The 22,643-nt window shown below is 40.8% G+C and overlaps 1 protein-coding gene across 2 annotated transcripts in view; it reads left to right on the top strand.

Moving 5' to 3' along the window:
- PPARGC1A (PPARG coactivator 1 alpha) overlaps positions 1–22,643 on the top strand; it is a 372,938-nt gene that overhangs the window by 243,478 nt on the left and 106,817 nt on the right. The window contains exon 1 of one of the 2 annotated variants that reach the window (XM_027799850.2): positions 1,188–1,438. The exons of the other annotated variant lie outside the window; for it this stretch is intronic. Within the exon in view, the coding sequence (XP_027655651.1) occupies positions 1,418–1,438 (21 nt within the window). The 5' untranslated portion in view covers positions 1,188–1,417. Of the gene's footprint in view, positions 1–1,187; positions 1,439–22,643 lie in introns of those variants that run through there. 2 annotated transcript variants of the gene reach the window in all.

Below are 22,643 nucleotides of genomic sequence, written 5' to 3' on the forward strand. Positions count from 1 at the left end.
TTGCCTCCATTTAAGTATATATTCATGCAAAAACGAAAATGTAATAAGAACAGTACATTTTTATGTCAACAGTAACCTTTATATGGTGTTCTTTAGATAAAACTGTGAATACTGGAAAAGAAAAAAGAAAGATAAGTGGTTCCTGTATTCATCTTAGTCCGAAATCTATTTTACCCACTGCTGGTTGCTGGCATTGTTTGATGATATGACACAGTAACGGAATATCAGATTATCAGAAAAGGAGATTCCCAATTTAATAGTTACTTGCAGAAATCAAAGTATTTTTTTTTCCTTTATCTTAACATCTCAGAAATAAGTGCTGTTAAATTTCAGATCGTGTAGTCTTCCTGATTTATCATCATATCATGGATGCACTTGGCTGTCTAACATCAGGGAATCCAATAAGTCCCATCACATAAGAAGAAAAGACAAAATCCTATTGGTTAATGGTTTGCGTTCTCCCCTACAGTGATTTATTTCTGTCACAAGACTTAATTTTATCACGAGGCAGATGCTCCATCTATATCAATGCAATACATTCCTTCATTCATTTGTTTCACACCAAAATTGTACCTGATCTATTTCCCGATGCATTTTGGCTTATTTAGTACACGGAGTGATTAGATGGTGTTTAATCACATGTGTAATTTCCAGTTTTCATAATTCTCAAGCATAATAAAGCGAGGCCCATGTGAAGAAGCATAATATTAAATTAAATTGCAGAGAGTAGCAGTTAGAGATGCAGCTGGTGTTAATGTTTTGATCTCCAGTGTGTCACAGCAGAGCACGTCAAGTGGAATAAGCTGAGCTTGCTCAGGTGATCAGGTGATCAGGCCAAGGAGACCGTGCCAAACTTTGCCTTGCATTAATTTTGCCCAGGCTATAATGAAAGAAATATTCATCGCACCTTCTCCTTTGAAATCTGCAGCTCCTCCAAAGTGCAGAAAGCCTATCCAGCATGTTTTAATGAGAAATGCGTGTCCTATCAACACTTCCCCCCACCCCTCCGTCTGCCGCTTAATACAGATTATACTCTCCTGAATAATCATCTTTATGCAGTGGGGCAGCTGAGGTCCACAGGTTGGGATACTCTGCCAAGTGTCATTACACCGTGGGAGTGGGCTGCAGCTGCTTAGCCGCCCTTATCCGCGCTGCTGCCGGCTGGGAGAGCCGCGCTGCCTCCATGGGACACCAGCAGTCCCGGGGAAAGGCTGTCAGACTGCTGAACTTCTCAATCAGCAGAGGAGAGATGTGATTCCTGTCTTGACATTCTGCCTGGAGGACCATCTATTGTCAGCTGCCATTGACAAGTGACAGCAGAGCTGTGACTTTCAGGAAGTTTATTTTCTTCTCCCTCCTCCTTGGCTTCCCTTCTCTTTTTCTAAATAAGCCTTGACCAGCCACCCCTTCCTTCAGTATGGAACGTGGACGAGTGAAGGTAGGAGCAAGGGAAAGTTTCCCAAATTTACAGTTTAGTGGTAGCGCTGCAAGGAAATGAATAGATGGGGAAAGAGACCGAGTTAATGACAATTCTCTAAACAGCTGTTGTACTATTCAGCTTCACTACTTCAGTTAATTAATCAGCACCTTGCTGGCAACTCTAGGGGAGATTCTCGTTAGATACTGGTAGCAAACAGACAATGCTTTCATATCAAATATGTTCAACAACATCTAATACAGCGATAACTTCCACAAAAGAGGGCAGGGAATACGGAGGCTTGTAAAGGCACTCACGAAGCAGCATTTAATATCCTGGTACACATGGATATGCTACATACGCTGCTCGCTGTGTTACTGCTCTCTGGCTTAAAACACTGTGGACTAACAAGTGCAAACTTTCATGTGTGTGCTAAGAGGTACTTCTTTAAGATAATATTCCTATATATATATATATATAAGTACTGTGTATGAGTGCACACCATATATTGCTGCCTTTGTGAATGATTTCAGAGACCGTACGTTCTAAATGAAACTACTCTGTATTTTGCTGCAGGATGAAAAATGGGCAAACTTAAATCCTTCATGCAAATATATCTTGATGAAAGTCAAAATGTGATTAAGATCAAAAAAACTCTGTTGGGAGAATGCTGAGTCTACACGCTAGGTTGGAAAATGGCTGTTGTCTCAGAGATTTCCCTCTTTCCTCTTCAGCTTAAAAAGGTGATACTTTGCGTCCTACCTACGGAGTCGATAACAGCATTCATATTTTATGAGGAATAATGCACAGAAACCTTAAACCAATGAAATTACACCTCTACATTTGTAGTATATTTTATATTTTAGTACAGTCCTAAAATTGCCATTAATGAACGTTAGCTTCAAGTTCAAGACAAAACTGGCTTTAAAAAAAATGTTACAGCCCTGTTATGACAAAAATTTCCTTCTGCCGTGCTGATTTACTGGTAAATTGCGATTCAATGCGCTGTAGTTCCTTTTCTGAGACCTCTTCTCTTGCTTTATTCACTTTTCTGATTTAACCCTCTTATAGGGTAGGCAGTAAATTGCAATGAAAATGACAGCGCTTAAGAGACCGAAATGTATTTGCTGTCAAATGTTCCATACATGCTCAGTTTAATTTTTCAGTTGACTTTATTGATTTATTCAGAATGATAATAGCCTGCATATCGCTTCATATACATAATTGTCACATAAATCTTCCATATTACTGGCACGTAATCGTGTCCACTGTGGAATGTAGTGAATGGGTTTAAATGTTTAATGCAGTGTTGTTTGTGGAGTGTGGAGTTCAGCACCAGGTGGTTTTATGGGGTTTGGGGTTGTTTTGGGTCTGTCCAGAGCCCTGCAGAGAGCTGCAGGCAGTGGCATAACCTCAGGTGGGACTCTGTGATGCAGTTGCAGGAGTCACCAGTGCTCTGGAACAGGGCTCAGAGTTGTATTAAGCAATTTATGTGGACAATTCATCCAGTCTGCCGCTACGTACTGATGTAGACAATTATAGCTCCAGCTCTTTAATGAAACGTACATTATGGTAGAAAGAATATCATAGCTTCTATTATACTCAGGGGAACTATAAAGAGAAATGTCCTTTTTTAAATTAGCTTTACAGCAGTGAAGCTTTTATGTATTTACATGCAAGTACACTATTAACCCAAACTACTTGTTTTGAACTCTCTCTCTGTTGTCAGCTCTGGGGAAGTGACACAGGCTGGTAGAAAAACTTCTGTGCCTACCTTTAAACATTGCTGGTCTTTCATGTTAATGGGGAGCCGGCTAAAACTTGCACTTTGCTGCAGTCGTTCACATGACAGTGAGAGAAGGATACTGTCTTAATCCTCCCTAATCTGTACCAAAAACCTCAGATAAAAAAGGACTTTTGTCTAATCTGGCTTCTCAGGTATGGTTTACTTTAGATTTGAGCTATAAATATCTTTCTTTACTTTGTTTTTCTGAGAAGCAAACTGCACGCAGATTCATTCTTCAGCTGCCCATTCAAGAAAGAAAGACTATTTCTAATTTGAAAAAGAGAAGAACAGAGACAAGGCTTTTGGTGTGTGTCCTCTGGTTGGTGAATGCACTTGGGAGCAAACTGCTGAAGAGCTGCCTTGTTCCCTTATTAACCCCTGGGCAGCTGTGGGCATGGGGTGCCCAGCGCTGAGTGCTGCCGAGCATCAGGAAGGTTCAACCTATTTCCAAGGGCCAAAGACAGGGACATCTATACCTGAAAGAATTGTCTCCATAAACATTGGTTTTAACATTGAAGAAATGTGTTATTGCGTTCAAACTTATTCACTCTTAGATGCTAAAAATAAAAATCGCACTATGAAATTGAGAGATGGGGTGGGAGAGAGGCTGTATGCTTGGAAAGAAATAAAATTAACAGTTTTGCCATTGAGTTCTGTCAACTCAATATTTCATCTGCATTTTCTCTATTTATATACTCCACATGTTGCAGGTATCCTTAAATCACAATTGTTCTTCAGTGGCAGGCCAGTCCAAACAGAAGTGAACTCAACAGATTGTTTTCCTTCATTGCCTGTAATGAAGCTATATCAAATAGCTGCTCCACTTCAGTCCAGTTTCTTGTCTGAGGACAAAATTTGGACAGGAGAAATAGTTTAAAAGTAAAGTAAATGCCTGAGAAATGAATTGGAATGACTTGATATAAGGGGGTGTAAAATTAATGGACTGTCTGAAGGTTTCCATTATTCCTGTTTTCTTTTGCAAACTTGGGGGGGGGGGTGGGGGGATTATAAATGGATATAAGAAAATTGCTGCTCAGAATTTACTTGATATCCAAAACCAGGCTTCAGCAGGACTTTTCATAAATCATTATTCCCTGGTAACAGCATTACGATCATCTCCATATCCAGATGAGGATGTCTGTGTAACGTTGTCACTGAGCTAAAAAGAAAGTACATTTATGTCAACTACTTGTGTATGACTTTTGCATGTCATTTTCCACACAGCCTCAGATCTTCATCATAGCAATCCCTGGACATCTTTGTCTGGTCTGAATCAATGTTCCTTTCCTTCACCTTGAAAATCTACTGGAAAAAACTCCTTTTGAGCAAAAGAAAAAGTGTCAGTGCCCTGCAAACAGGATAATTCTGAAATCTAATGTTTTCCATGTACTTAATGCAGGGGAAAGGTAAAGGGTGGATTTTATAATCCCTTGAAACCATGTGTGTATATCATAGATATAAAATGTATATAAAATTAGAGAGAAAAGGTTGAATTTGGATCTATAGTCATTCGGAGTCAGAGATTAACGATGACAATGTCATCTGGTAATGAGGGGCTAATGGGGCTAAACTTCATCAATTAAATCCTCTCTTTTTTATAGATTCATAGATTATAATGCCAGAAGGGAATACTGTGATAATCTAGTCTGACCTCGTTTTATAACATATACTATCAAACTTTCCTGAAATAATTCTTGTTTGAACAAGAGTGTTTATTTCAGAAATAAAGCATGCAACCTTGATTTAAAATTGTTGTGATTGGAAATGCCTGAGAAACCTTGATAAATTGTTGGAATGGTTAATTATATCTCTCTGTTAAAGGGGCACACCCTCTCTCTCCTCTGAATTTTTCTTTCTTCAGGAGGACTTGGAGAAGCAGAATTTTTGTGTGCTGTGGATGTGGTATGGTGTAAGTTGTTCGGGGTTTTCTGATCCTCAAACAAGCAGTTCCACATTGTGGGGAGTTCGGGGGGTGAGCTGAAGCCTGCTAAGCTGGGTACAGGTGTGTGCCTCTCCCCGCATCCCAAGAGTAGAGGCAGCAGGTGTGAGCTTGGTCTGCACAGGGGCACTACCCATGGGCATCCTTGCAGCACTGTGCAATGGGAGGGATGTGGGCTTTCCCCGTCAGCCGTCTGGAGCAGGGAGCAGTCTGTGTACCGTTTTGTAGCATCCTGAGACTTCCTGTGCCTTGGTAGGGAGCTACTCTAGTTCAAGCACATCTTTTATTTGGAGACATTGGCTATCCCTGAATATTGGGATGTGTTGCTGTCAACTAAGTTCCAGCCAGTGAATTGTTCATTGATGTAAAGGACACAACTTGCATTTTGGGACTTACCTGTGGCTTTATGGGCTTGCCAGTATTAGTTGGGGCAAAATTCTCTTGAAGCAGGTACTGTTCAGAGCTGCTTTACTTGACTGTCTTTCTCTCTCTTGCCGTACTCTCCTGCTTTTCCCTCTGCTTTGAAAACCAGTCTTGCAGTGGGAGATAGAGCAGGTATGGAGCAGAGAGATGCTGCCTGACTCCAGAGGGATTTGCTTGGTTGTGCTCCTTCCTTCCTATCCCACTCACTTCCTCACTGTTGCCTCCTTGTGCTTTGTCCCAGCAGTTTCCCAGCCAAGTGGCATCCTTAGGATGTGTCTGGGATCCAGTAAGCACTCCATAGTACTTAGCAAGGAGCACTGAGAAGAGAAGGAATGGGCAAACAAGCTCCACAACATGCTCGGCCCGGTCCTCAACTCAGCTCCTTCTGCTGGCTGCCTTTTTGGAGGAGGAAGGAACGAGATGTGTTTCAGAGTCCTGCTGGAAGCAGAGAAGGGCGTGTCAGTGCAGGGAGTAAATCATGGATGTAGCAAAGCCTAGTCTTCCACCATAAACCTTTCTACTCAGCTCAGCTAGAGCCTGGGCAGGCCCCTGCCCCAGTACATTCCTGCTGTGGGGATGCAGTGCCCATTTAAAAAGAGCTGATCTAGAAAATGGAAGTAGAAAGATTTTCTGAGACACAAAAGAAAAATGACTGTATTAGAAATTAATGGTATTTGCACATGTCCATTTTTTTAATATGCAGGGTTTTGCATGCACTGGAAAGTCCTGTGCTACTGATTTAGATGTCTTGTAACTGAGGGACATAAAATAACAGGAATCACATGTGGGAATGTGAGATGCTGGGATGGAGAACCTGGGTCTCCAGATCAGGAAGCACATTTCTTACCAATATTACCTTCCTAGATTTTTGTGTGGCTCATGCCAGTGTCTTTCCATGTTCTGCACATTTTCTGCAAGGAGAAAATCTTTTTTATTGAGCAGAGTATTTTTCCTATAAAATTTCTTGAAAAACAGTTGTTACTTTTCCAGTAGTCGGGGAACTTCAGAGATAGATTTAATTAGCGGGCAGATAGCATTGTTGATGTACTCTCTGCGGGACTGAGATTCTCTCTTTCATGCAGTGAGAAATGAAGACCCTGTTTGATGGCTGAAGATGCTCAGTTCAGTGTCCTGCAAGGGCTGGCCTGTGGCAACAGTCTGGCATTGCGTTTTTCCTGAGAACAGGAATTCTGAAGGAGTAAGGATTACTTCTGGCCCTCAAAACTGGTCAAATGAGGATTTTCAGTTTGCATTATAAGCCAAATGAATATTTATGTTGTTTTCTGTAAGCTGAAAAGCCTTGACTATCTCAGGAGGAGTTTATGGCCTTTTGTCATCTTCATTGATCAAGATTGGCGTTAATCACGTAAATTAATCAGAAAACACCTTTGCCTCTCACCATCACAAAGCAAAGGTCCTCTTGTTCTGTCCCACAGCATCTTTATTAGGGTTTTTTTGACTTGAGAACAAAATCTAGAGAACCTAGAAGTGCCAGGCATCTGCAGCTCCCAGGTAAGACTGCACCTGCAGCAAATGTTTCCTGAAGAACTTCCCATGTCAGTGGTACCTACGCAGCTCCAAGGAGTCAGCACCACCAAAACACTGACCTGTGAACCTCTGCTGTTCCTGAAATGCCTGGTGCTGTTCCTCAGCAGGAGCTCTGTCTCCAGAGAGGGCAGCTGTGCTCCTGCTGCTCTGAAATGGCAGAGAAATCGAGTTCTTGAAGGCAGATGGCAGTTTCTTATGGATAATGTAGTATTCCAGTAATTACTGTAGGAAAATGATGTAACCTAATGTGTATTAGTTCTGCTACTATAATCTAAAATGTATTAATATTGTGGCAGTACTATTCTGTTTAATGGTTGCATTAATACATACGCTGTGGATATTACGGTACACTTGCATTTATATCGCATACTTTACTGCAATATTTACAATAGTATTACTTTCAAAATTATGGACAAAGTTGCCTGATTTCATGGGTGGGTCCTACCACAAACAGTAGACTTGATGGCTTGTTATAGATTATCAGGAATGTCATATGTGGGAATCATTTATATAGCTTAAGTAGTTATCAATACAAATTTTATGAACAATAAAAACAAGCAACAGTCTCTCAGTAGTAAAGCTATTAGGATACATATTATAGTATCTGTATTGAGACTTCTGACTGCTTATTTTTTCCTAGGTATCAAGTTCAGTCGGTTATGAGAGCACTCAGATGATGGAAACTAGACTGGGTAGCATACATTTCACAGGGACCAGGCAGGATTGCACAAGGACCTTCTTGTCAACAACAAAAACAGACCAAAACGTGAAAGAGTCCTTTTAAGTTATGTCCAAAAATACCATTATAAATCCATATTTAGTGTGTTGTACTTCTATATACTATAGGTACAGTATGTTCTTACAGCTCTCTGCCCAGCTCTCGGGGGAAATAAAGAGTCCTAGGCTTCTCAGATCCTTGACTTACTTGTCACATGCCTGTAAGTCTTTGATTTCCAGTTCTTCAGCCACAAAGATACTCATTACACAGATTCCTGTGAGTGCTTCCCCACTAGCAACCACTCTAGATATGAGTGGTACTGAAGTAACCGTCCAGCCTGTGGTAGTGGTATGCCTCTATTTTGCTTACTTGCAATTTCAGAGGCATAAAATGAACTGCACTGGGAGGAAACATCCCTCCATAGTTCTTATTGCTATTTTCTGATCTCTCAGTTTATTTTCTGTTATCTAGAACTGTATTACATATTTTAGGCTATAACACTGGCACGATCTGTTTAAAGACAATTAAAATGCAAAATTTAAGGTTGCATGGGAGTATAATTTTGTATGATTTACTGTCTGGCTTTTGCCAAGCACTCTACTGTCACCAGCATAACATTTGGTAAATAACTGAATTTAAGGAACGTGCTAGCCACAAGGTATTATCCACACCAATCTTTTTTTCTTTATCTGCTTTGAACAAGCTGTTTCATATATTGGAAAATTGTTAACAAACAGAATAAGGCTTATACAAAAGGACTTAGCATTTAACATTTTCACACGCTATTGAAATGTTAAACTTCAAAGATTTTGTCTTCTGATTGCTAAGCCTTAATTAAAGCAGATTGAAAAATATTAAGTGTACAGTGAAAGATTTGGAGGAGATGTTTGGAATGGGAACAACTCAGCAATGGTTTAGTTACATTTTCTTCTGACCTGAGCACAGAAGTTACCCCAGCTGAAGCACTGAGAGTAAATCCCGACAGCATTAAAGCCAGTAGCAAATTCACTCAATCTCTGGAAAATGGGCCCTACAATTACAGACTTAAGAAGTTCAATCTACTTACTTTGTCCAAGAGGAGGATGTGAGATGATGGGATGATGGTCTACAAGGTATTACGTGAAGACGATACCTTTAATAGCAGATAGGTCCTTAATATAGGCGAAAAAGGCAAGCTGAGATGCCAGGGTTAAAAGATGATCCCAACAAATTCAGAGGGGAAATTGGCCATGCTTTCTCAGGAGTCGGATCACTAGAGTTTCTGGCGACTTGCTTGGGAGCGGGATGCGTTCCCTGCTGGGAGCTTTTAAGTCAGATTACAGCTTCAGAACCCTGTTTCCCCAGGGGTGGAGGACCCTGCTGGGACCCCTGGTGCCAGGACCTGCACAAAGTCTCCCTGCACTAAGTGCAATCAGAAGTTCACTCCCAAAGAGTTTTATCAGTTTGGGCCTTGCAGCTTACAGCCCCATCAAGCCTCCCCCAGGCAGTGCTGTTCCCATCAGCTGCACCATGGACATGTGGATATGTGTTGCACATGCTAGTGACTAGAGAAGTGACAGGGAGTAACCAGAAAATCAAACTCAAAAAGCCTGTGGGTGATGCCAACTTATCCCAGGCTGCCAAAAGCTTGATGCTCCCAACTACTGCCTGTCACAGAGTTATCAGCAGACAGCAGCTATCGCACTTTGCGGGGTGACACATCACTTCTGCAAGAAAAAAATTAAAATTTTCTCCAAAATTAGAATTTCCTCCCCAGACCTTGCTTGGAAGGGGTGTGTGTTAGTGCTTTCCATCCAGTCCTTCGCCATCTTTCCCTGCAGATTCCCTGGCCTGTGCCCCACCGGGCACGCGAGGGCCAGGCTCTCCATGCTGTTTCTACCATGTTACCCAGGGCTCAACATGGCTCACCAGGATTGCAGCAGGAGTGGGATAAGGGGAAGTTACTCTGGCATACAACCTCACTTGCAGTAAAAAATGGTTTTCTGTAATGACACAGGTTATTATTCAGAAGATACAGTGGAAGGAGGATTAAGATTTGGTCATAATTGTGTGTTTGGTAGTGTGTGCTGTACACAGGAGCATGATGTACCTAAATTATGTAGCCTCAAAGTCTCCCTGACAAATACTCCCTGAGAGCCTTCAAAAGAAAAAAAGAACCAAACCAAAAGCAACCAAACCCAGTGTCTTCTAAGCCTGCTATTAGAAGACCAATCCTGTAAGTGCTGTTTTGATAAAAATAGTTCCAGGGTATTTCATTGAGCCACGTTTTCTCGAGACCTTGGAGATCTTTGCAACAGGCTTTAATTCTGAGAGCTTAAGTCAAAAATTCATTGTATTTAAAGACTAATTGATGCAGATATCTATAAAGGAAACTGTTGAGAATACCCTTTTTTTCTTTCTTACCCGAGCTCTGTTCATCTCATGTAAATGTTTCAGAAGCATTTTTACTCTGCCTTGAGGCATTTCAATTAATGCTTAGATACATGCCGGTAAAAGCTTTACCTTATGGTTGCTTACTGTGAATTCCCTAGTATTCAGCAGCAGGTTTAGGACATCAATAGGTAGCAACGACTAACATGAAAAAGTGAATTAAATCTTTTCCTCTTGAGAGACCCTACATTTGCCACATTGTTTTAAGAAGGCTGTGCTCCTTCCTTACTGGCAGAGATAGGTCTCTCTTAAGGGGGCTCAACAGGGTTTCCCACAGGAATATTACCATGCCTGTAGCTTGACAGTGGTCATACCCAAAATGAAATCACATTTTAATGACATACTGATTATCATTAAATCTAGGGACAAGACTGTTCTTAACTCATCCTGATGCACCAAGGCATTGCAGCAATATATATGATATGCAGGGGTATTTAGAAAGCGTCTGTGATACCCTGCGAGTGGAGTTTGCACCTGACAGCCCTGACCTGACAGATGTAAAGCTCCAGGTTAAAATAGTTTAAATAAGCTTTTACTTACTGCAATTATTCGGTGCTGAAGCTGTACAATTATTTCTAAATCCCTTGGATTACCTTCCTTCTCTAAAAGGGAACAAAAAAATTTTTCGTGGCCTTGTACGTTTCTGCTGTTTATTTTAACACTTAAAAGATCACTTTAAAATGACATGACATGCATTGATGGCTTTCGTGTGATATGAAAAGCTGGTTTTATCATTTATTCCTTTTAATATGTTAAGAGTAATATTTATCCAGTTTGCCTTTGTGGAGCCAAGTCTGTTACAGTTGATTGGAGAAGAGGCTTTGGGTGTGCAGCACTGTGGAGTTTAAATAATGTGTTTCCAGGCACAGGGAGAATTTTTGTAATACTTCTGTAATGTTGCAGTATTACTGTAACAGTGCTACTGTATATTTCTGAAATACTGGTATCTTCCCATAGATTCTTCCAATAATACCAGGGTCAGTCTTTGCCACAAGCTATCAAGTAGATTGACTAACACTTCTAAGCATGGGACAATCTGAAAAGGTTGGTGGTATTTAAAAGTAGATAAAAGAGTGTAAGAAAAACCTGAAGCCCAAGCAAACATAGTTTAATTTTCTGCAGTGGTTTCGCAATGTCTCAGTGTCCTCCAGTTGTCTTTTTTCTGCTTTCTAGTTTAGTGTGCTACTTCTAGGCTGAAGTACATGTTACTGATTGGCATGGAGTATCATTTTATTAGTAGAATAATAATATACACATATATGTTGTATTGCTGAGCAGGACCTTGATCTGGTAATAATCATGAAACCTATGATAGAATGTTATGTGAACCTAAAGGAAAATATCTAGATTATATCTCACCCGCCTGATTTAGTCACAGAGTGAACCAGTCCTCTGGAAGTAAATATCTACATTGTGAATATAGAGAGATCTACATAATTTAGGTTCCTGATCCCTAATTAATTAGATCCCTAATCCAGACCTTCCTCTCTGCAGGCTTGCAAAGGCACCTACTGCTCTTTTTTGATTACTGAGGAAATTTCCACCATCATCTCCATAAACATGACAGAGTAGGCTGAGTAATAGTGGCAAGGAAAGCCTGGAAACTGGAGTGGCTGGGAGCAGTAGGGTAAAATGTCATTAAAAAATGGAGTGTGGAAATTATGCAGAAGTGTACGTGTACAGATTTATGATGGAAAGAGGAGAGGTTTTGGAAGCAAGGAAGAAGAAGAAAGGGAGCATTTCCACACTTGGATTGCATAAGGCTGTTCATAACCCTTGCTTATATAGCATTCACTTCAGTGGAGCTACCGCACGATAATTTTATCGTGATGCCTATTGTCAGTGGAAGTTTTAAGACCTAATCAGTGTTCCTGGACCACTGAAAGTTTAGAGGCAGAAAACTTTCTCAAAAAATGTCTGTACTAGAGCTGAGTTCTGCAGAACAGCAGTGGCTTCAAAACTTAACTCCAGAAGTCTGGTTCCTACATCAAACTGGGAATCCAGTTAACTAATAAAAAATGTGCAACATTTTCTCTTGCCTAAGTTACAGCAGCTATGTAAATGTCAAAATGTTATTCTGGGTAATGAAACAATGGGAAAGTTGTTTGTGTGTACTGCATTATTGTTAATTAATTTACATCCAGAAGTACTTCAAATGTATATGCAAACATACCTTAATCATGCTTTAAAGGCACTTGTGGGAAGAGCAAAGCTTGTAAAGAGTAGCCATGTAGATGCAGAAACTGTTAATGTTTCCGATGCCCTGTGGTAGGAAGAAATATATTAAAAATTGATTTTTGGTTTCTGCTTTTTTTTTGGTAACATTTACAATAAAGGATATAGCAGAAAGTAGCCTTTAAATTGATATTTCAAAGCTTTTTATGTTTGGGATATGTTTTTCCGTATTGTTAATGGGTTTATATAGCCGAGTAAAAAGGTCAGCTTCTGAATATGACGGTTTTATTCTTCTATTAAAAAAAGAGATGAGTTTAGCATTCATGAATTATTTAAATATCAACCAAAATATTTGGCACGCTGCTACAGTAAGCAGTATTCTTAAAACAAGGCTCAGAAAAGTGTTCTGTCCTTTGAATGTAACGTGAATGTAGTGCAAGAGGGTGTATGGCATTAACTCCCTCTCAGCTTGTAGTAAGGTGTTGCTGCTGTATCTGCACACTGTGCGGTGAGTGATGAGACATGTATTTATGACACTTTCACTGCCATGATTCAATCTTCACCCGTTTACACTTTTAGAATTGAAGAGCCTCTCTTCGTCCAAAAAAAGCGAACTATAATGCGTTTCATAACTTCACCCGGTTCATAGCTACACTGTATTGAGCAAGCAGCTCTGTCAGATTGTTTTCTTTTAATAAGATGCTTTGGAAAATAGCAGTCCTTCCCAGGCTTTAAGGTACATCTGAAATGAGGCTCTGAGGAACCACAGCAGTATGGAGTTGCTGTAGACACAGTCTCATTAATCAAATGCTGGCTCTAATACTTAAAGAAAAAAAAATAAATTGCAAATAACATGCATTTTTTAACAATTTCATAAAAGTAGTGTTGTCAGGTAGTAAGATTTACAGCATTTTGTTCTAATTCAGCAGAACTCTTCAGGGATATGGTTCTGTATTTTTTTTACAAGTATTTTTTAAACCTTCAATACAGTCATAATGTTTTGAAGTGCTAATTGCCAAACCTCCTAAAGTGTATAAAGAATGACATTTCATGCAGCATCATTGATCATATTTTTAGGGAGTCCATTGATGGATTAATAAACCGTTGTAACCTTCTGTGCAAAAAAAATGTTGATAATAAATGGACTGTAATCTAAAAAGCCTACTGCTAAATGAAATGAAGTTGCAGCAGTAACTGAAAAACTGAATAATTATAATATCACGGTGATGAAGCCCTATTTAGGTTTAGGAAGTTTACTATCCCCGTTAAGTCTTTGTAAAGAGCTGCTCATGGAGGTTGGGAGCACGTTGTCCTCTGGCTGTCTCCACCACTTAACTTGCCAGTGGGGCAGTTGGGGTGGGTGGCAGTGGGTCTGGGCAGCCCATCTGACCTGGAAAAAGCCATTCTACAAATATTTACTGAAAACATGGTAACTGATGCCATTCAGTGCACTGTGGTAAAAAGTTTAGCGCCTTTTTAATGTTGGTATAGCAGCTGTAGTGTAATGCATGAAAAGTGAAAATTTACCAGAGTAAGTGAAATAATGTATAAAGAGTAAGAAGTAGCTTAAAATTGGGCGTTGAACGTAAAGGTGTCCTTTAGCACTGGTTTATGTTTTTACAAACTTAGAGCCTTGTTCCTTGAAGTTTGATGACCACAAAAACAGATGGATTCATTTTAACATATTTATTTGTGATGAAAGTAACTCATTCTTACTTGCATTTATATTTAATTAATGTAAGTCAGATAGCAGGTTGAAGACCAAGGGAAAGGATTACAATACAGGCTTTTAATGCATGCAGGCTAGGGTCGAGTCAACTTTCTCCTCAAGCCGTAATCCACTAGGAAATTCTGTCCCCTTTTACCTCCCAGCTTGTGTCTCATCAGCCGTGCAAGGGGTGTTTTTGGAAGGGGGTTCAAGTCATTGTTCTCACACAGGACATACATGACTGGTGGATTGTCTGTAAGGTGGTGTATCCCCATATTAAATGCCTCAAACACCCACCCTTTCCATGACAGTTCTGCATCTGCCCTATTTTTCACACTTACTTTGCATGTTTTTAAAAAACATTACACTGTATTGCTAATGTAATTCAGTGTCAGCACATGACGCAGAATCGCCAGAATGACTGTGGACCCTTTATATATCTACGTCTATGCGTACACATGTGCATATACATATACATATTCATGTACATACATGTGCATATGAAGGTTTTGCATTCTGCTCCCCTCTGTAGTACGATCAGACAAGTGTACCCACCATATCTATGTCAGTCCCTTTTTACCATGCTGTGCTGTGGGAAAGGGCCAGATCCTGCAGATACCACTCTCCTGCTACACCGGTCTCCACAGCATGTCTCTCCTCCATCCTGCCACGTAGTATTTTGGACTGGCTGGGATGAATGTGGGTCAGCAGGATATGGCCTGCAGGTGACCTGTCACGGCTGATGGTACTGACCCAATCATGAATATACGTAGGGACTGCAGATACAGAGCAGTCTCTTTTGAACTAGGCTTCCCTGTGAAAGGAAGGACACAGGGCAAAGCGTGATTTTTACACCCTTTCTTTTATCGTAATTGATGTTTCCATCTTATTCTTCTGTTCCTCTAAGTTATGACATTGTGTCCAAAACGACATTATGATATTCCCTCAAAATGTCATGGCATGAATGAGTAATTTCTGGTGAGCGAATCCCCAGAGGGACAATTTGAACTCTCTCTGCTCCTGCTATTGAATCCCATTCAATTAAACGTGGAAATCCACAGTCAGTTAAATGTGGAAGAGGAAAGCTTCACGGGATCTTCCCTGAAAGGCAGCTGTTAGCAGTAGGAAAACATTGAAGTCAGCACTCTTTAGTAGTGTTTCTTTTGTGAGACGTACATTAAAAGAGCTGAAATCTCATGAGATGCTTCTGATAAGCACTGATATTAAATGCCATGGGCCTATCATGCTTCTTTAAAGGTGAGCGTTATTAATAAAGCACCGTGTCTTTCCATTGTGCTTAATTCTTTGGTTTCTCTCAGTTACTTCGCTGACTGCTGCGTCGAATGTACCTATTTTCTGAAATCAAAGTTGCTATGTCTTGATGCAGAAGTAGCTCTCCCTTCTTCACTTAAAGCGAAAACAATTCTCCCACTTACATGTTAGGTGGCTTTAGTTACTTTATTATCTAGTCTGTATTAAAGAATTAATTCAGTAGTAGTGTTGTTGTTGTTACTATTATCACCATCATTATCATCCTGGGACCTGGTGGTGGCCAGCTGTACTGCAAGCCCTTTACCTTGGAACTTTTCTGGAAGGTGTCTGTGTATTGCTTTTCTGTGGCTGAAGCCTGTACATCTTTTCTAAGCTCTGCTTCATCTTTATCAAAGCTGACATAATCCCAGGCAGCCTTCATGCAAAGCATTCATACACACAATGTTCAAAACAATCCTCATTTTCAGACCCTCAGCATACTAAATAGGGAATTTTTGGGTGGGTTCTTCTGCTGCTCTTCCTCTAGAACTCTGCTCCAGCCACGGCAGTTCTCTGCTGTGCTCCAATTGCTCCAATGCAAGCCTTGCAAAGAGCACATAAAGGTTTGGTTGACAACCTTACTCAAGAGATTAAACGCTATCGATGGAAATATTGGTTCATTGTTCAGCATTTCCACAAACAGTCAATAATAGTTCTTGTTTTCAAACAAAACTGCAGAGTAACGCTGCCATTGTCTCATTTATAGTGGGCTCTGGAAAATCTGTAGTGAATTACACTTCAGCTTAAAAATTGAGATTATTAAAAGAACAGTATGTTTGGTGGACTATCGGTGGTAGTTGCCAACTTGTGTTTAGCCACAAACACTTCAAATGTCCATATATCCTGTTCTCATAAAGCATTACATAAAGTCTCTATATCAAGTAGATAAGTGCCAGTTTTATAATTCTGACCAATTATAATTTATCAAAAACTTTGGCTGAGAGAAACCTTCTTCAACCTTAGAATTTAGTTGTCCTAGAGTAGACCAAAGCAAGGGCCAGTGCTTCAGTTATTCAACTAAAACATCCTTCCTTCCCGTGGTAGCAGATGAAACGGTGGTGCTTTACAGCCATGGCGCACGCACTTTCTTTTGCCTGAGAGAGCGTGTGCTGAGGAAGGTTGCATTTACATTCAATTAAGGCAGAAATGTTTCGTGCTTACAGGTGAATATTTTCATCTGAGTGGAGTCTACTGAGTTATTGAATGTATGTGAAATTTTACTGTGTAGTGAGAATGCAGTTCTGTTCAACCAAAGAAAAGGGTGCATGAAATTTTAGTATAGACGGTTGGCTTTATCTTTAAGGAACATTAAAATAAGACATCAAAAAATACAGTAATGTAGCGGGTTTTTTTAAAAAAAAAAACAGCAAGGAGAAGCACGCGAATTTCTGTGACAACCAATTTCATAGCAAAAACTTCGCAAGAAAAAATTATGTATGTCCAATACTGATAAGACGTTGTGAGTGTACATTTTCAGATGTCGTTCTCTTAGTATTCCACCCATCCACGACAGCACTCCAAGAATAGTAAGCTCAGTCCCCAGCTTTCTCTCCATGAAAAGGGAATATATATAGGGCATGAAACAAAACTTCAGTACACAGAATTGCTGCTGCAATGTTAAGGACCTGACATTGAAAGGAATTTGTAAAATTCCCTTCCTTGGCTCATCCCTCCACTGACAAGCTCTGTCCTGCTGCGTGCCATTTCTGTTTCCGACAGGGTATATATTCGCTGTCTCTTCTTTTTTAACACTAGACCTCAATGCACGAGCTGGCCAGAAGTGAGTAAAACTGTATCTATCTAAGGCAGCCACTGACACCTACTCAGATTAATTTGTTGGGCACAGTGTATTTACATTTTAGCAAAGGTGCTTTTTTTTATCACAGAGCTTTGAATTCCCTGCCTGAGACGCAGCTGTTGGCAAGGGGCAGCAGAAATACAAGTCAGGTGTATAGTCAGTATGAAGGAGAGAAGAGCTGGGCCTCGGACTTGTTTCTGATGGCAGCACGTCCTGAGCAGCTGCAGTGTTTCGGCTGAGCTGTGGCCTGCCGTTATTCAGGGCTCCTTCCAACACCACCAGTTGGAGAGAAGTCATGGCAAAATATTAGCCCTCTGCATGGTTGTTGTTTTTTCCCCCGCAACAACAATCCTTGTTTTTTGCACAAGTTATTTCTCAAATCTTTCAAAGAGCAGCCCTTAATAACATGCATTTGCATGTAGGTAGACAGAGTGATTTTGAGAAGAGTTTTCCCAAGTGTTTATTTTAGACGTAGGCTTAGTTATGACATTCTTGTGTGACATTCCTGGAGGCTTGGTATTTGTGATCTTCACATAGTAATAATGTTCACTGTGGTAGGTAAAACGTAGCTATAATAATTATACCTTACTGATGTTTGATGACAGAATGTTGTTTCTTTTTGTTTCCAAATAAAATCACGAAGGAAGAGTGGTACCCTGCTGCCAGAGAGGGAAGGAATGCCTGGCATGACCCGGGCTGGCTATGGCGAAGAGGCCAGCCCATGGCTGCTGCTTCTTTGCTGAGAATGGATTTTTGTGCTGAACATGCTGCCAAGGGCCTGCCGAAAAAACCCTGGGTGTCCCCATTTCTGTGGCATCGGGCCCTACATCTGTAAAGCATACAACATGCAGACAGATGTAGGGATCGGTGACAGCATCATTCTTTTAACCGTCTTCATATGTGTAAAAAAAAGCAGGACAGAAAGCTAATTACTTTTCGTTTAATGCCTTCTTGGTGTTGGGGGGTTATAGGATCATAGAAGCAAAAAGTGTTAAAATCCCACGGACTGAATCCATCACTTCTTTATGCCCTGTCCTTTCATACCGAGCCCATTCAGAAATGTTATACACAAGTATATATATTCAGAGCCACCCCTCCCCTCCCCTCACACAAATATAATTTCATTTTATTGAGATGTAGATAAATGTGCTGGGGTAGAGTATTCTGTTTTTTCAGGCCCTTCCTTAATACTATTAAATAATAGTGTAATTAAAGGCTCCAGCAATTTGCCATCTCTTTTCACATAGAATTACTTCAGATGTCTGGCATACACACTCACCCTGTTGTTCAAAGCCATTACAGTCCGTACAGTCAATAATCTGCAAATTAAAAATTCAATAAGTAGACTCATTAAAAATTGCATGGTTCCAATTCAGTCCATACTCCCAATTCAGGCTGCTTAGTGCTGGAAGGCGGTTTCTGAGAAGCAGGAGATGGTGCCACCATTGCAGGATGCCTCAGCCCCTCCTCAGCGCACACCTAACCACATTGTAGCTGCAGAACGAGGGCTTGCTTGCAGACTGCAGTGAATCTATAGCTGTTCTATGACAAATGGGTATACATGGCGATCTCTCCCCTAAAACCAAGCTATCCAAGTAGCTTGGCATGCTGGTAAGGTTGGTGCTGGTCCATGCATAAACCTAAGGGGAAGCGCCCATCTTACTGAGTTACCAGTAGCCCAGCCTGGGTGTTTCAGAGCAGGCTTCCCTGCTACGGCTGCTCCAGCCCAGCCTCCCTCCCCCTCAGTCAGGAAGCAGTGTGGCTGAAAGCCATCCATCCCGAGAATCACTGGATGGGGATTATTGGAGGAGGCTGATGTAAAATCTCCACAGACTCTTTCCTGTGTGTTTGTTTGTTTTGTTTGAATTCAGCCTGTTGCTATGGGTCGGGGGAGAGAGGTTGGAAGGTGGCAAACCATCACGCTTGATGTTCTTGCTTCCAGTTGTTTTAATGGTGTTTTAAGACCCAGTTTCTAGTGGGGGACTTTTGTATGAAAGCCCAAACCGTCAGCCTTGGAAATGCTGCTTTTCAGTAAGTAGTACCCACTAGCAAGAGGCCACTATAATTCAAAACTGCCATTTTTAAAACATCTCCAAGCTTATCCCTGGTGGGAAAAGCTTGTTACCTTTGCGGCGGTTGGGTTGTTAACGCTCAGCGCAGTGAAAGTAGTTTTCCCTTCAAACAAAATACATGAGTGGGAACTAGCTATTATGCCTTAGCTACACCCTGGAGGCTCCGCGTTGCGCGCAGTCTTTGGGAGCAGTTCTGTAGGCACGGGTTGCCTGCCCTCTTTTAAAGGACATTTAAAGCTGGCAAAATCATCGCTCCCCAAAAGCAGAAGAGCCTGTTTGTGAAGGGCCTTCTGTCTTTACTAGTGTTCCTCTTCTACCCACCAGAAATGCTATTTTTCACAGCTTTATCCGTCCCCACCTTTTTCCCTGATGTGAAAGGAGTTTCTTCACTGCAGCAGTTGCGTCTCCTTTGAATCCCTGTCAGTCTATGCCTTTTACGCAAGAGATGCCATCAGACTGCACAGCATGCTTGGGAAGATGTAAAGCCCCAGATGGCTGTGCCCAGCACAGGCTTCACTTGACAGCAAAGGTAAAAAAAACACCAACCAATCAACACCAGAGCTACCAGATGACATTAGTTTTAATCATGAATGATCAATGCAAAAATATTTTAGACCTTTACTCACACATGATATTAAGGGCAGTTATATCTCTAATTCTGATTGATCAGCGCAGTGTTACACAAATGCTTTTTATGTCTCTTTCTTTTATCTCTGGTGAGACATTGATGGGGCGATTATTTTTTTTTTCCTCTGTCCATTGTGGTGAAAGGCAGAAAGACCACGAAACAGCAATTTCCTTCTGGATGTAGGGGGCAAGGGCAGCCACAAGCTCAGTGACAGAGGGGACTGTGCACCCTGTGCTTGGGGGGAACAGAGGCTCTGTGTGCTGTGCCTGTGTGCTGTGTTTCTGTCCCAGGGTTGGGGGAAGGATAGCGATGATGAATTTTAGCTTTGGTAGGTGTGAACCTGAGCAAACCTGATCTTTTGGAGGCTAAGAGATGTCAGATCTGATAAGGGTATGCAACACTGGCACGATAGTGGTCCTGGGTTCCTCTCCCAAGTGCATTTAGCCAAGCAGAACTTAGACTGTTTATCCTAACAATTAAAATCTAGTCTTCTATTTAATTTTTACTAATAACACCATGCACTTACAGGGTCTTTCATCCAAGCACGTGACAGACCTTAATGGAATAAACCTCACAGCACTCTGGGGAGGGAAGTGAGTATCATTTTGTTTATCATGCTGAAATAGTAAGATGATGTAATTTTACCTCCCTTAGTTTATTTATTTCTTTTCTCCCCATTATCTGTCTGATAAAAAACACTAACTAGCAAAAATAATATGTCGTTTCAGAAATCCTTCTGGTAGTTTAACCATAATATAAGATTAGTAACCAATTTAGACAGGAGCATCATTAGTGTAAACGTTTCCAGTAACTCCCTCTGATGAATGCCACTGCATTTGGATATTCACTTGTAGGACATGAAGGTGAATAATAAAGGGGCTTTCTCTGCGCACAGTGTGTGAGCAGTGCCTGTGAATGGGAAAAGGTTTAACCGGGACTTTCTGAGCTTTCCCGAGACCAGCTGTTGGTGAGCAGAGGCAGAGCCACATCAAGTGTAGGTTGAGTGGGGCACCGAGAGCGCAGAAGGCGATGCCGTAGGGCCCAGCGAGAGGTGCTGCAGAAGATGAGAGCAGCACAGAGAGATCAAGCACTGGGTGGATGATGCCGAGGGCACCAAAACGTCATGCTATGGTTCTGATTGGGAAGATAAGGAGAGAGTAATGAGAAGGTTGTGCAGTGGGGAGATACCTATCAGGCACTTCTCATGTAGTCACCTTTAGGATTAATCCAGAAAATTGCTAAAAAAAGGCAGGAGGCACCTTGTACGGGGTGATGTATACTGTTGATGAGAATTGGGGCAGACAAAGAAAAATGGCAAGCTTTTCTCCGATATCAATACGTGCTGGGCTTTAGTTACAGGTTGGAAGTACTTACCATACCCACAAACTCTGTCATCTGCCCATGGCACTAACCATGCAATTGCTGGAATTAACATTGTGCTTTATGAAATTTAAAAAAATACTTGTTATTTTATATCAGGCTGGGACAGAACTTTAATAGTCCTAATTTGAAGGTAATGCACTAATGGCAGTATTTGTCAGATGGGTTTTTGCAATGTGAAAGCTGGTAGGAGCTCTGGGAAAACAATCCAGGATGATGATTTGGGCTTGTTTTCACATTCCAGCCCAGAGTGCCTTCTGATACAGCACAACAGCTGAAATGTATAAGGGAAACACATTTTACTTCTTCTGGCTCAGAACAGCAGCAGCAATTTGGCGAACAGGCCCACCATTCAAATCCTGGTGCATTTTAAATGACCAGGTGTCCACTCACTTGCCTGCCTTGTTTGTTGTCAAAAAAAGGAGCTTCTCGCTTGCTGTTCATTCTGAGTGACCGCATGGTGTGTGAAACGTCCCCTTCAATCAATGCAGTGGCATTATCATTGCCTCTCTGATCAGACAGTGAAGGGAGACTTCTTCATATTGCAAAGGATCCTGTTTTTTCTTCCAGTTGCTCTGCTCAACAGATACTGCCATGTTGGGCCATGTGGTACAGCAATTTTGGGTTTTGGACAAATCCCTGCAACAGACTGGTTAGGTATCCTCTCATTAGAGGTCCTGAGATTTCTGTGCAACTCCTGTGCATCAAGATAAAAATATCTTTAGGTCTGCATTTCAACAGAAAAATCAGCTGTCTTTTAAAACATATTTTTAAATATCCACATATAAATGAAAGTATTACAGTAAAACATTACATCCTATAGAAAAATGTATTTTCTCCCCCCTTCTTTTTCTCTCTTTCTTACAAATGACTTTATCTGCTTCGGAGGGGAAAGCCTAACCAGCATGCTGGACTATCTGCTAATTACAGGGATTATGTTTGGACTGCTGCATTCAAGATGAACTAGAAATACAGATATATTTTCATGTGATAGAAATATATCAGTACTCTTAAAAATAGCTTTATAGAATTGAAACTTAATCACCTTAGTCTTTTGGTTCATTCTTAATAATGTATCTGAAATATTTGTTGAGATCCCTTTAACTTTAGTAGGCATTGGTTCAGACCCTAAATGAGGCAGCTTCAAGGATTTCTGCTTTTGTTGCATCACTATTTACATTATAATAATACTTACTAATCATAACAATAACAACAGTAGTTATAACAACTGTTAATCTAAGATACGCTTTAAAATACCACCCCTTGACATTAAAAAAATCAGTTTGATACATTTATTCCATCATAAGTAA

Source organism: Falco cherrug, chromosome 1 (genome assembly GCF_023634085.1).
Source record: "Falco cherrug isolate bFalChe1 chromosome 1, bFalChe1.pri, whole genome shotgun sequence".
NCBI lineage: Eukaryota > Metazoa > Chordata > Aves > Falconiformes > Falconidae > Falco > Falco cherrug.